Source organism: Notolabrus celidotus, chromosome 23 (genome assembly GCF_009762535.1).
Source record: "Notolabrus celidotus isolate fNotCel1 chromosome 23, fNotCel1.pri, whole genome shotgun sequence".
Taxonomy (NCBI): domain Eukaryota; kingdom Metazoa; phylum Chordata; class Actinopteri; order Labriformes; family Labridae; genus Notolabrus; species Notolabrus celidotus.
The window spans coordinates 333442-348268 of record NC_048294.1 but is presented as its reverse complement, the minus strand read 5'-3'; the positions used below and the strand labels follow the sequence as shown (position 1 = coordinate 348268).

The window sequence follows — 14827 nt, the reverse complement described above, 5'->3', positions numbered from 1 at the left end:
AATCAATAGTTAAACCAATCTGTTGGATTTGAAGTATCTCATATCAAAGTGGTGATTTGGTGATACTCTGCTAGTTTCAGTCAGTTGCCTCTACAAGGTTAAATCTCCAAAATATTATTTTAATCTACATTTTCATGGTGACATGAAACCAATGTTTCAACTTTTCCTCGGTGCAGAGGAGAGAGGAATCTGCTCCAGTGACACCTTCATCAGAGAAGTAAACTCAATTTCCCATCAGCTTCCAAACAACAGGAGTTCTTTCTGCTGTGTTGTCTCCCCCTGCTGGCCTTTACAAAGAATGCAGATTAAAGCCACCTCAACACTGATTCAACTTTAGAAACCAAGAGGCTGCATCCACCTCTCATACACCGTCTGTGATCAGAGGCTCTGGAGTTAATGTGGATGAACACTACCAGGAAAGCTTGCTTCTACTACACACAATATTTGAAGTGTTTTAAATGATAGATTCAGACATGAGTTTATGCAGTTACCCAAGTTCCAGTGTCTGAACTCTGAACTCTTGTGAGACCAAAAAATGCTTCACATTAACACACTCTAATCTTCTTTGTTCTTTAACAATATATTTTTTATTGATTTTCAATAAGAACATACAGAAAACATCACCACATACCACACCAGTTGCAAAATAAAATACAAGCAGCCCTTGCTGCATACACAGAAACACACACAAAATAATAATAACACAATTAAATTAAGAAAAATAAAATAAAATTGTCACACTCAATAGCCTTACAGATAAGTATAGTCTATTGTTGCCTGAGAAAGTCCATTAAGGGTGCCCACACCTCTTCAAATTCTTGCATTTTACCCCTAATTACATAGGTTAACTTTTCTAGTGTAACACACATTGCCATCTCTCTAATCCAAGATTGTGCAGATGATACTTCTGTCTCTCTCCAAGATAGAGCAACCATCCTCCTGGCCTGCAGGAGGGCCACCGTCTGTGATCAGAGGCTCTGGAGTTAATGTGGATGAACACTACCAGGAAAGCTTGCTTCTACTACACACAATATTTGAAGTCTTTTAAATGATAGATTCAGACATGAGTTTATGCAGTTACCCAAGTTCCAGTGTCTGAACTCTGAACTCTTGTGAGACCAAATAATGCTTCACATGAACACACTCTAATCTACTGAGAAGTGCTGCTCTGTTACCTTATAGACAAGACAAGAGGATAACCTCAGGACATACACTACCATTCAAAAGTTTGGGGTCACCCAGACAATTTTGTGTTTTCCATGAAAACTCACACTTTTATTTATCAAATGAGTTACAAAATGAATAGAAAATATAGTCAAGACATTGAGAATGTTAGAAATAATGATTTTTAGTTGAAGTAATAATTTTGTCCTTCAAACTTTGCTTTCATTAAAGAATGCTCCCTTTGCAGCAACTACAGCATTGCAGACCTTTGGCATTCTAGCTGTTTATTTGTTGAGGGAATCTGAAGAAATGTCACCCCACACCTCCTGAAGCCCCTCCCACAAGTTGGATTGGCTTGATGGACACTTCTTGTGTACCATACAGTCAAGCTGCTCCTACAACAGCTCAATGGGGTTGAGATCTGGTGACTGCGCTGTCCACTCCATTACAGACAGAATACCAGCTGCCTGCTTCTTCCCTAAATAGTTCTTGCATAATCTGGAAGTGTGCTTTGGGTCATTGTCCTGTTGTAGGAGGAAATTGGCTCCAATCAAGCGCTGTCCACAGGGTATGGCATGGCGTTGCAAAATTGAGTGATAGCCTTCATGATTCAAAATCCCCTTTATCTTGTACAAATCTCCCACTTTACCTGCACCAAAGCAGCTCCACACCATCACATGACCTCTACCATGCTTAACAGATGGTGTCAGGCACTCTTCCAGCATCTTTTCACTTGTTCTGCATCTCACTAATCTTCTTCTGTGTGATCCAAACACCTCAAACTTCGATTTGTCTGTCCATAACACTTTTTTCCAATCTTCCTCTGTTCAGTGTCTGTGTTCTTTTGCCCATATTAATCTTTTCCTTTTATTGGCCAGTCTCAGATATGGCTTTTTCTTTGCCACTCTACCTAGAGGGCCAGCATCCCAGAGTCACCTCTTCACTGTAGACGTTGACACTGGCGTTTTGCGGGTACCATTTAATAAAGCTGCCAGTTCAGGACCTGTGAGGCGTCTGTTTCTCAAACTAGAGACTCTACTGTACGTGTCTTCTTGTACTGTTGTGCACCGGGGCCTCCCACTTCTCTTTCTACCCTGGTTAGAGCCTGTTTGTGCTGTTCTCTGAAGGGAGTAGTACACATCGTTGTAGGAAATGTTCAGTTTCTTGGAAATTTCTCGCATGGAATATACTTAATTTCTAAGAACAAGAATAGACTGTGGAGTTTCATATGAAAGTTCTCTTTTTCTGGCCATTGTGAGAGTATAATCGAACCCACACATGTGATGCTCCAGATACTCAACTAGCTCAAAGAAAGGCCAGTTTTACAGCTTCTCTAACCAGCAAAACCCTTTTCAGCTGTGCTAACATGATTGCACAAGGGTTTTGAAGGTGTTTCTTTTGTTTCAATATGTTTATTAAGGAAAAACAGGATCTCCACAGAGCATCCACATCGACATTCAATTTTCATGTAACATAAATCAAAAGCCTGACCTTACAGACATTACATCGTCACTAATTCATATTATTAATTCCTTATTATCAGGCAAAGCTGTCTGTCTCATAGGGTAGACAGTAGAACTATAACTATAACTATAACTATCCCACCCTCCCCCCTCCCTCAACCCTCCCAAGGAGTGCTACCTGACAGTGTACACAAAGTTGATCATTTCAATTCTGCAAAAAGGAGATCAATGGGCACCAAATTTTCTCAAACTTCTCAAGTCTGTTGTTAAGAACAAATCTAATTCTCTCTAAGTGAAGTGTGTCTATAATCTCTGTTAACCATACTTTGAGGGTAGGTGCTTCTTTCTTCTTCCAAAATAGGAGGATCAGTTTCTTAGCAGTAAGCAGCCCATAAGATAAAAGACAGCTTTCAGAGACTTGGAGGTTCCTGAGCCCCTCCCACACCCCCAAGATGATCAATATGGGATCGGGTTTAATCTCCACCCCCAGAACTTGTGAAAGAAAGTTAAAAATTCCAATCCAGAAATTTTGCAAGCTGGGACACAGGACATAACTGTGTGTTAGATTTGATTCTGTTGAGTTGCATTTATCACAGTGTGGTGAAATTTCTGGGAATATTCTGTGCAATTTAGACTTTGAATAGTGCAGTCTGTGCAAAATTTTAAATTGAATCAAACAATGTCGCGCATTAATGGAACACTCGTGCACAAACTTCAAGCTTTCATTCCGGGTGTCCTCTGATAATTGTTCCCCAAGTTCTGCCTCCCATCCTGCCTTAAGGGTGTCAGAGACTCCGAGGGCCATAGTCTGAAATGCACTATACAGGTTGGAGATTAGACTTTTTGACCCACCAAGATGCTTAAGACAGCTATCCAGTTTGTCGGGCCTTGCACTTTCAAAGGCCGGCATATGTGATCTCACGTAACTCCTCACCTGTAAATATTTAAAGAAATCCTGACATGGCAGGCCATATTTCCCTTTAAGCTGTTGGAAAGATGCAAACACCCCCTCCAAGTACAGATCACCCATACTGTATATTCCCATGTCCCTCCATGCAAGAAAAGCACCATCTAAATTTGATGGAGCAAAAGAGGGGTTCGCTGCTATCGGGAGGGAGAAAGACATTGCCCTGAGTTTAAAATGTTTAGTAATTTGTTTCCAAATTCGTATGGTGTTATGAATAACGGGGTTGCTGTTATAGTTGAAGGTGTTTCTAATCATCCATTAGCTTTCTAACGCGATTAGCAAACACAATGTACCATTAGAACACTGGAGTGATGGTTGCTGGAAATTAGCCTCTATACACCTATGTAGATATTCCATTAAATACCAGACGTTTGCAGCTAGAATAGTCATTTACCACATTAACGATGTATAGAGTGTATTTCTGATTCATTTAATGTTATCTTCATTGAAAAAAAACAGTGCTTTTCTTTCAAAAATAAGGACATTTTTAAGTGACCCCAAACTTTTGAACGGTAGTGTATTTCATGAACACATGACATGTCACACACAGAGACGTTTTTTCAATGCTTGAAGCTTTTAATTTTGCATTCAGATTAGAAAGAAGAGTTCAAACCAAAGAATAAAGTTGTGCTTAAAGCGTTCTTTCCATTCCACATTCAGTCTGATCTTATTAAGGGCACAAGGCCTCAGAGACAATCCACCTCCTGTTTGTGTCACTTGTCACATCTTTCCTTATGAAGCGTTACAGCGACAGAAAAGAGAGAAGAGAGAGATTTAGAGCGCTCAGGTTCCACATGAGACTGACGGCGTCGTGAGAGATGACTTTTCAAACACACATCGATCTGTGTTTGTGTGTTTCACAGCCTCTTCATGCCTCAGGGTCAGACCACGGTTCACCACTTCCTGACACAGACGGAGGGGCGACGGTGATGACACCAGAGATCATCCCAGCACTTGTTACCTGTAAATATAAAGAACACAGAACACAGGAGAATATTGTTAGGCACTGTGCATACTTTGATTTAGACTCATAGTAAGTAAGTTAGTTCTTACACATTCACTAAAGAGGGTAAAAACATTCATAAACATAGCTCCTTTTCATCCTTAATAAACTGTTTCTATATACATCACTAATAATAGAATGTGATTGATTATTTACAGCTGAAATTTATCTGTAGACAGTCCTGATTGGTCCCCAGTCCATTGTTTGGCTCTCCCCTGCACCACTGTTTGAAGTCGAAACAGGAACCATCGCTCCAGCGCCAAACTCCCTCCTTGAAAAGAAAGAAAGAAAGAGAAGTTGTTGTTTTTAAGCAGTGTTTTCTAAATATTACGTCTTATTTTAAGAAATCTTACCAAGCAAATTTTCAGCAGATAAGCTGATTTTTTTGCTTATTTCAAGGTAAAAGTACCTTAAAATATGTATTTTTATCTTGTTTCTGTTCTAATCAAGAATCAACCTTAAAACTGAAACACAAAAAGACAATTTAAGATTTAAGACAAACCCTGTACTTGATATAAGGAAATGACTTTTATTGTAAAGAAAGAAAGAAAGAAAAAAAGAAAGAAAGAAAGAAAGAAAGAAAGACAGAAAGAAATAAAGGAAGAAAGAAAAAAAAGAAAGAAATAAAGAAAGAAAGAAAAAAGAAAGAAAGAAAGAAGAAAGAACGAAAGAAAGAAAGAAAAAAAAAGAAAGAAAGAAAGAAAGTAAGAAAGAAAAAAAGAAAGTATGAATGATAGAAAGAAAGAAAGAAAGAAAGAAGAAAGAAAGAAAGAAAGAAAGAAACAGAAAGAAAAGAAAGAAAAAGAAAGAAAAGAAAGAAGAAAGAAAAAGAGAAGGAAAGAAGAAAAGAAAGAGAAAGGAGAAAGAAAAAAAAGAAAGAGAGAAGAAAGAAAGAAAGGACGGAAGAAAAAGAGAAAAAAGAAGGAAAGAAAAAGAAGAAGAAAGAAAGAAAAGAAGAAAGAAAAGAAAGAAAAAAGAGAAAGAAAGAAAGAAAGAAAGAAAAGAAAGGGGGAAAGAAAGAAAGGAATAAGAAAGAAAAGAAACATAGAGAAAGAAAGAAGAAAGGAAAAGAAGAGAAAGAAAAGAAAGAAGAAAGAAAAGAAAAAGAAAGAAAGAAGAAAGAAAGAAAGAAGAAAGAAAGAAAGAAGAAAGAAGAGAAAGAAGAAAGAAAAGAAGAAAGAAAGAAGAAAGAAAGAAAGAAAGAGAAAGAAAGAAAGAGAAAGGAAAGAAAGAAAGAAAGAAAAAAAAGAAGACACAAGAAAGAAGAAAGAAGAGAAAAAGAAAGAAAGAAAGACATAAAGAAAGAAAGAAAGAAGAAAAGACAAAAAGAAAGAAAGAAAGAAGAAAAGAGAGGAAGAAACAAAGAAAGAAAGAAAGAAAGAAAAAAGAGAAAGGAAGAAAGAAAGAACAAAAGAAAGAAGAAAAAAAAAGAAAGGAAAAAGAGAAAGAAGAAAGAAAGAAGGAAAGAAAGAAAGAAAGAAAGAAAGAAAAAAGAAGGCAAGAAAGAAAGAAAGAAAAAAAGAAAGAAAGAAAAAGAGAAAGAAAAAGAGAAAGAAAAAGAGAAAGAAAGAAAAAGAAAGAAAGAAAAATAAAGAAAGAAAGAAAGAAAGAAAAAAAGAAAAAAAGAAAGAAGTAAAGAAAGAAAGAAAGAAGAAGAGAAGTTGTTGTTTTAAGGGTGGGTTTCAGTTTTCAGACACTGTCTCTTTAAATCAGATATAAATCTTCCTCCTCAAACTCCATGCACACAATGAAACAGCTCCTTTAGAGCAGAGCTGTCTTCTCCTAAAGAACAACATGACTGAATATTAGTATATCCAGCTCACTATGAGAAGACATTACATCTCAACATGAGACAATTCAACTTTGTCATCTTATTTCAAGAACAAGATGGTCTTAAACCTAGAGAAGTGCTGCTATAATACAACTCAGATTAAGGTGAATATATCTCACATGAAGAAGTTGACATGAAATGTATCATTCCTGTCTTATTCTGAGACACTTTAAAATACTGGTCAAATATTACTTAAGATTTAACTGCTAATTTTAAGATCATAGTTTTCTAAATATTAAGTCTTATTTTAGGAAATCTTACCAAGCAAATTTTCACTTGTTTTACTGGCAGATTTTTTGCTTATTTCAAGGTAAAAGTACCTTAAAATAAGTCTTTTTATCTTGTTTCTGTTCTAATCAAGAATCAACCTTCAAACTGAAACACAAAAAGACTTATTTGTAGTGATAAACTATATACCTGGCAACTATCAGTGCCTCCAACCCATGCCGCAGGATGCCCATGGCTTTGTGCTTTGATCAGACTTCTTATTTGATGATACTCCCACTGGGAATGCACAGATGCCAGATGTCCACCCAGGGAGACGCACTTTTTCTAAAGTGAAGATAAGCAGAAAAAAAATAGAAATCAATGTAATGATGGTTGACACAGATGTAACTGAACTCAGAAGCATTCTGCAGCCCATGTTAGTCATCTCATACCTCAGCTTGAGCCCAGGTCAGGTGTTGAGCAACATAGAAGAAATAGCGGTGACCAATCAGCTTCCATCCTGAGTGGCAATGAGTCCTCTTCACAACATCGAGCTCTACTAAACAACACAAATGAAGAAATGGAAGTAATGTTGAGAGGACTGCACTGAATTCAACATAATAAGAATAAAAAGCTCACACAAGCTGACATAATACAAAACATAGCAACATTATATAATATAAGGGAAAACTGCAGTTCCAAATTAGGCAACTGACATGGGATAAAATAACATACATAGTATATAGTATAAAATCATAAAATACCAAAATAAAAAAACACTGATACTGCAAAAAAAATAACACTCAAGAGCTTTTATCAGAGATGAACTGACCTGCTTGTTCATCTTCAGATTCTTCCTCTGGAACAGCTAGAAAGTTTGACACTTGAGTTATTGACCTGATTTGTTTCTGATATCACTCACATACAGTATCTCACAGAAGTTAGCACACCCCTCACATTTCTGCACATATTTAATTCTATCTTTTCATGGAACAACACTGAAGAAATGACACTTTGATATAATGTAAAGTAGTCAGTGTACAGCTTGTATAACAGTGTAAATTTACTGTCCCCTCAAAATAACTCAACACACAGCCATTAATGCCTAAACCCCCGGCAACAAAAGTGAGTACACCCCTCAGTGAAAATGTCCAAATTAGGCCCAAAGTGTCAATATTTTCTGTGGCCACCATTATTCTCCAGCACTGCCTGAACCCTCTTGGGCATGGAGTTCACCAGAGCTTCACAGGTTCCCACTGGAGACCTCTTCCAGACCTTGTGCTCCTCCACCTTCAGTTTGAGGATGCCCCACAGATGCTCAATAGGGTTTAGGTCTGGAGACATGCTTGGCCACTCCATCACCTTCACCCTCAGCTTCTTTAGCAAAGGCAGGGGCCGTCTTGGAGGTGTGTTAGGGGTCGTTATCATGTTGGAATACTGCCCTGTTGGCATTCATGGTTCCCTCAGTGAACTGTAGCTCCCCAGTGCCGGCAGCACTCATGCAGCCCCAGACCATGACACTTCCACCCCCATGCTTGACTGTAGGCAAGACACACTTGTCTTTGTACTCCTCACCTGGGCGCCCCCACACACGCTTGACACCATCTGAGCCAAGTAAGTTTATCTTGGTCTCATCAGACCACAAGACATGGTTCCAGTAATCTATGTCCTTAGTCTGCTGTCTTGTGCATCATCTTTAGAAGGCATGTGAGGGGTGGACTCACTTTTATGAAATACTGTATATAAGACTGTAACACTCTATAATTGATAAATTCACCAGCAGCAGCAGGAGTCAGAGCCATCATGGCACAGAGGAGAGCAGAGACAGCGTTAGACAAAAAGAGCTCTTATCAGAGATGAACTGACCTCCTTGTGCATCTTCAGGTTCTTCCTCTGGAACAGCTGGAAAGATTGACACTTGAGTTATTGACCTGATTTGTTTCTGACATCACTCACATGCATAAGACTGTAACACTCTATATTTGATAAATTCAGCAGCAGCAGAAGGAGTCAGAGCCATCATGGCACAGAAAGAGCTCTTATCAGAGATGAACTGACCTGCTGTTTCTGCATCCTCAGGATCTGCCTCTGCAACAGCTGGAAAGATTGACACTGGGGTTATTGACCTGAATGCAGTGGTGTACTCGGTGGTGTACTTGGGGTGGGGGGGCTCAAGTCTGAAAGGGACTGCTCTAAAGTGCCCTCATGGACTAGATGAAACATTAAAAAAAGCCCTCTCAGTTAAAAACACATGAAAAAGTAACCTCTGGATGCCCTTGTAGTTAATTATGTTACATTATGTTGATTATATCATATGATCCAAAATATGGAAATATAACAATATTTTTGTGTTTTCCTTTTTTTCTCAATTCCAATTCCACTGCAATGTGTCTCTAAAATATTCACCATGATGGAAATGAAGTGTGAGATGCTCAAAATGTTTATGGGGAAGGACCCCAGAACCCCTTCTTGTTACCTTTGCCTCATTACATTTAAATTCACCCTAAACTGTGAGTACCAGAAGTTTGAACAGAGGTTCCCCTTTTTGGTTTCGCCCCTTGCCCCTCAAACTGCAGAGGTAAGCCACTGCCTGATTTGTTTCTGATATCACACACATCCATAAGACTGTAACACTCTCTCTATATATGTGATATACTCACCAGCAGCAGTAGTCAGAGCCATCATGGCACAGAGGAGAGCAGACACAGCCAGGATCTTCATTGTGAAGTTGATGAGATGAGCCTAAAGAGTCAAACAGAAGCAGAAGTGTCACGGATGCTGCTGTTGGGGAACAGATCACCTACAGTGACTGCAGGGAAAGTGAAGATGATAAGACAGCTGGACTCAGATTTTCTGCTGAATCACCTTCTTCTTCTCCTTCTTCTTCTTCTTCTTCTTCTTCTTCTTCTTCTTCTTCTTCTTCTTCTTCTTCTTCTTCTTCTTCTTCTTCTTCTTCTCGGTGGAGCTTCAACTTTCCTGTGTTGGGGTACTGAACCAGAGAAGCAACGTCTCTTATATACAACTTTTTATCTCATCATCTGTTAAAGAACAAGGAACTGGACACAAGATTACCAAATATGGACACAGATACAACATCATCACACACTCAGTGTCCTGAACAACCTGAACAAGACTGTATTATCAAATAAAATCATATCAGAGAGATGAGAAGAAGAGAGTTTGAGATGTGCAGGGATCCAAGCTTAGTTTAAGCCTGTTTTGGTCCAATTCAACAACTCAGAGTTATTCCAACTTTCAGACAATCACAGTGTGTGAAATAGAACAAATGAATATTCTGCTTTTAACATGTGCAACCAAAGCTTCTGTTGGTTTGACTGGTTTGAGTCCGTCACATGCAGCTGTTTCATGTTGCATGTAAAGCACACACTGGCAGTTATCTTTGGAGTTTACTTGTTCTGAAATAAATATGACACTTTTCCTGGAGTAGAAAATATCAAGCTTCAAAAACATCAAATGTGAAACTCAAACCAAAATGGGTAACACTTTATATTAACTACACACTTTTAAGCATTAATTAAGCATTAATTAATACTTAACTCATCATCTGTAAAACATTGTTCATACATTAATACTCATTTATATATCATGTAGAAACACAGTTATAAATGTTTTATTATTCATGAATATGACTCTCTATAATGTGTTAACTAACTCTTTGTTCATACTTTATAAATGATGGATTCACCAAATACAAATAAGCTATTATGGTCATTATAAAGCAGTTATAAACACATTTACAGGTTATGATTCTAACATTTAGTAGGGGTTAGTGAACACCTTATTACATAGCAAATTATAATTAATTAAGGTAGTCACAAAGGACTTATAAGCTGCTTGTTCATGGTTTTGTGAGCTGATCTAAAGTGAGGACTTGTTATGCTTTACAAGCATTCATTAATGAGATTTAAGACCAGCAGCACCTTAAAACACAGAATCCAAGTTATTGTTCAGTTTTTCAGCTGCATTTTAACTTGTGTTTACAAATGGTTTTATACAGCCAGAGTTTAAATGTTACTGTCTTTTTATATAACTGATTTGTAATATTTTATTTGAGTTTTTCCACTGTGAGCACTTTAAGTTTGAGATATTTTCTTTTTCAGTTGCAGAGTATTTTAAGTTCATATGAAGAGTTATTTTGATAAATGTGGTTTTATACAGAGGTTGTTTCCTTTTAATAAACACAAGTTTAAGTACATGTGTTCTGTCTGTTGAATCAATATCTGTGACTTCTGTGTTTTAAGGTGCTGCTGGTCTTAAATCCCATTAATGAATTCTTTGTAAAGCATAAAAAGTCCTCACTTTAGATCAGCTCACAAAACCATGAACAAGCAGCTTATAAGTACTTTGTGACTACCTTAATTAATCATAATTTGCTATGTAATAAGGTGTTCACTAACCCTTAATAAATGTTAGAATCATAACCTGTAAATGTGTTTATAACTGGTTTATAATGACCATAATAGCTCATTTGTATTTGGTGAATCCATCATTTATAAAGTATGAACAAAGAGTTAGTTAACACATTATAGAGAGTCATATTCATGAATAATAACACATTTATAACTGTGTTTCTACATGATATATAAATGAGTATTAATGTATGAACAATGCTTTACAGATGATGAGTTAAGCATTAATTAATGCTTAATTAATGCTTTAAAGTGTGTAGTTAATATAAAGTGTTACCCCAAAATGTTTTTGGAGTTGTTTACAGAAAGAGTGACTTATAGCAGTGATGCCATACACACATATATAGATGTTCTTTAGGTCAGCCTGGAGGGTTTTTCAGAACTTCTTTGAGTGGAGCACGTCAGTCTTTGTCTGAAAACCAAAAGAAAGGAACATTTTTAACAAAATGTGTTTTTCACAAAGACAGTGTTCTGCTGCTTTGGTAGTTTACAGAAAATGTATTGTGTGAATTTTTGCATTAGCACGTGTTTAGAGCTGTAATCACAAAATCAAACCAAACTTTTAACTTCCCATTTTAGCAAACTCAAACAAATAAATAGTAAACTGCAGCATCCACCTGTCCCCTGTCCAGGGTTTACAGGGGCCTGCATAATTTTAAGACTTCAATTGTAGGTTTTATGTGTATGTACATATGCACTTGTCTATGTGCATGCATATGTCTATCCACATAAATGTATGTGTATATGTGTGTATGCATATGTGTTCTTATGTATGTGTATGTGTATGTGTATGTACATACGGATATGTTTTATACTAGCTCCTTGAAATAATTCTGCTGGCAATCACCAGGAAGAATCCCAAGCACTCTCTCTGTGTTTGTCTAAAAAGGTTGTATTGTTTGTTGTCTGTGAAGCCAAAAGGCAATTTTTCACATTGTGGACAAATAAAAGTTCTAAGTCTAATTGTTATAGAGAAAGGTAACTTTGGATCTATCCAACCTGTCTGTGTTAAGGGAATGAATGGACTGAAGGCAGCACTCTTTGTTGTGATGTTTTTAGATTAATTCCTTAGAAGAAGGAATTTTGTAAAGAAAAAACTATTTCATTGAATTATTTAAAAGATGATCTTCATTCTTTTAACTCTTCAGTATAAAGAATAAAACAAGATAGAATCAGAAGTCCTTCTTTTGCAACATGCCAAGCACTTTTTAATAAAACAGTTAAAGTGATTGAGCAAAATCACCTTCATATCATGATGAATATATCGACAAGTCATTCTGAAAGAGACACAATGCAACAGTCAGTTACATATGTCCCAATCCTGCTCTCAGGCCTGGAGGGTTTTTGAGAACTTCTTTGAGTGGAGCACGTCAGTCTTTGTCTGAAAACCAAAAGAAAGGTACATTTTTAACAAAATGTGTTTTTCACAAAGACAGTGTTTTGCTGCTTTGGTAGTTTACAGAAAATGTATTGTGTGAATTTTTGCATTAGCACGTGTTTACCCATAGGAAAAGAAATTTAGAGAGGAGATCTCAAAAGTGTTTCATTTCTGTCTCCTAGACAACAATGAGATCTGTTTGAAAGCAGAATGAGACTATAGCTTATGTCTCCTGTTTCTCATTCTTGCCTCCAGAGACTAAGTCTCAGCTTAGTCTCCCTTTCAGTTCTAAAGGAGATCTGGTCTGAATCTGAAATGGTTCTCAGGTATTTCTCAGGTGTTGTGACTCCTTTTGAGCTCAGGTGGAGAAATCAGGGAGCTCTCTCAGTCTAACCTCATCCATCTGTTTTAGTCAGACTCAGTTTTTGTGTCTCAAGTTGAGCTCAGATGGAGCAAAGAAAGAGCCTGAGCTCATCTTTTCATCAACATTTATAGAGCCCTGCAAAATTAACATTTCAATCTAATTATCCACAAACTTACAATCCTCATTAAAACATTTGAACCACTTCAGATCAGGACTTTAGATGTTAAATGATCTCTTTTCTGACTTCACAGTATGGTCCTTCCTTTACAAGTCTGTGTGGAACAAAACCACTTCACTAAGATTTAGTGGATTTGAGAGAGACTGCAACAGATAGAGATTTCATATCTCCAGGTCTGACCGACCCTTTATTTAAAATATGGGCCGCAAAAGGGCCGACCAGATTTATCCAGATTATTACAATTAAAGGAGTGGATTCTTTAGGGCGCTGGTGGCCTAGTGGTCTAAGCGCCCCACATACAGAGGCTACAGTCCTCATCGCAGCAGTCGCTGGTTTGATTCCCAGCCTGTTGACCATTTCCTGCATGTCTTCCCCCGCTCACTACTCCCCACATTTCCTGTCTCTCTTCAGCTGTCCTGTCAAATAAAGGCCAAAAATATATTTAAAACAAGAGAAGAAAATGATCCATTAATGAGATCTCTCATTTAAGTCTCAGATAAGACTCATGTCATGGATTCTTTAGGGAATTTTAGGAGAAACTAATGAGAACAATTTGAAACTTGAATGAGGCTGAAGTGAGAATCTCAATTTTGTCTCCAGAGACTTGGAAGAGAAAACATTGAGCAGTAAAATTTTCCTCTGGGTAGAGCTGTAACTGTTATAGAGAAAGGTAACTTTGGATCTATCCAACCTGTCTGTGTTAAGGGGAGAATGAATGGACTGAAGGCAGCACTCTTTGCTGGAATGTTTTTAGATTAATTCCTAAGAAGAAGGAATTTTGTAAACAAAAAACTATTTCAATGAATTATTTAAAAGATGATCTTCATTCTTTTAACTCTTTAATATAAAGAATAAAACAAGATATGACAAGCACTTTTTAATAAAACAATTAAAGTGAAATAATTCCTAAACTTCTCTTTTGTTCTGTTTCTCAGACGATTCAACTTCTCCAAATTAAAGTTCTCAGACAATGAAATATCCCTTATCATGATGAATATATCGACAAGTCATTCTCCAAGGAATTCAATACAACAGTCAGTTACAGGTCACAGTCCTGCTCTCAGGCCATGACACAAGAGGTACAGGTGAAATCAAACTTTTATTTATGACACATTAATGAACTAAATGTGGGAAACGATCTGCTCTCCATTTTTTAAAACACTCTCCAACATTTGGCCTCATGTTGCCACGGTTCTTGTTGCAGAGCTTTCTTTAAAGATGCTGAGTCTTTTGAGGACGGTTAGAATAAGTTACCAGCAGTGATGTGAATGTTCACACTGAAATGAGCGTGCTCAAAGTTCAGTTCACAGAGGTTAAGACTGACTCCATCACATCCACAGGTCATAGTTTTAAATTATGAAGACAGTTCTTAGAAAAATGAACAAGTTCATATTTATGTATTTTAGATGTCTCCCATGTTTCAATCCCTTGCTCCCTCAATTGTTAGTACACACTCTTTTCTTTTAACTTATATTTTTGGCCTTTATTTTATAGGACAGCTGAAGAGAGAAAGGAAGTGTGGGGAGTAGAGAGAGGTGGGGAGACATGCAGGAAAGGGTCAACCGGCTGGGAATCAAACCCCACCTTAACCCCAACCTTAACCCCAGCACTAACCCTAACCCCAACCCCAACCCCAACCCTAACCCCAACCCCAACCCTAACCCCAGCCCTAACCCTAACCCTAACCCCAACCCTAACCCCAACCCCAACCCTAACCCCAACCCTAACCCCAGCCCTAACCCTAACCCCAACCCTAACCCCAACCCCAACCCTAACCCCAACCCTAACCCTAACCCCAACCCTAACCCCAACCCTAACCCTAACCCCAACCCCAACCCCAAC

At 37.6% G+C, this 14827-nt stretch overlaps 1 protein-coding gene and 1 long non-coding RNA gene across 10 annotated transcripts in view; both read right to left on the bottom strand.

Moving 5' to 3' along the window:
* Positions 1-1028: 1028 nt before the first annotated feature.
* The window catches only part of LOC117807253, a 16684-nt gene continuing 2885 nt past the window's right edge, over positions 1029-14827 (bottom strand). Inside the window, exon 2 of the long non-coding RNA XR_004629932.1 lies at positions 1029-1200. This is a non-coding gene — a long non-coding RNA (uncharacterized LOC117807253). The remainder of the gene's footprint in view (positions 1201-14827) is intronic.
* On the bottom strand, positions 4146-9690 carry LOC117807251 (type-2 ice-structuring protein-like). 9 transcript variants are annotated; one of them, XM_034676445.1, is made up of 9 exons: positions 9572-9690; positions 9296-9379; positions 8694-8732; positions 8502-8537; positions 7468-7503; positions 7088-7194; positions 6846-6980; positions 4754-4868; positions 4146-4555 (listed from the first exon to the last, which is right to left on the bottom strand). In XM_034676445.1, exons 2-9 carry the CDS (start codon positions 9354-9356, stop codon positions 4488-4490), a joined length of 597 nt encoding a protein of 198 aa, XP_034532336.1. In that variant the 5' UTR covers positions 9357-9379; positions 9572-9690; the 3' UTR covers positions 4146-4487. The 9 variants fall into 9 exon arrangements, with proteins under 9 accessions (XP_034532336.1, XP_034532341.1, XP_034532337.1 ...); XM_034676450.1 differs by having other exon boundaries at positions 7088-7191; XM_034676446.1 differs by having other exon boundaries at positions 9557-9670.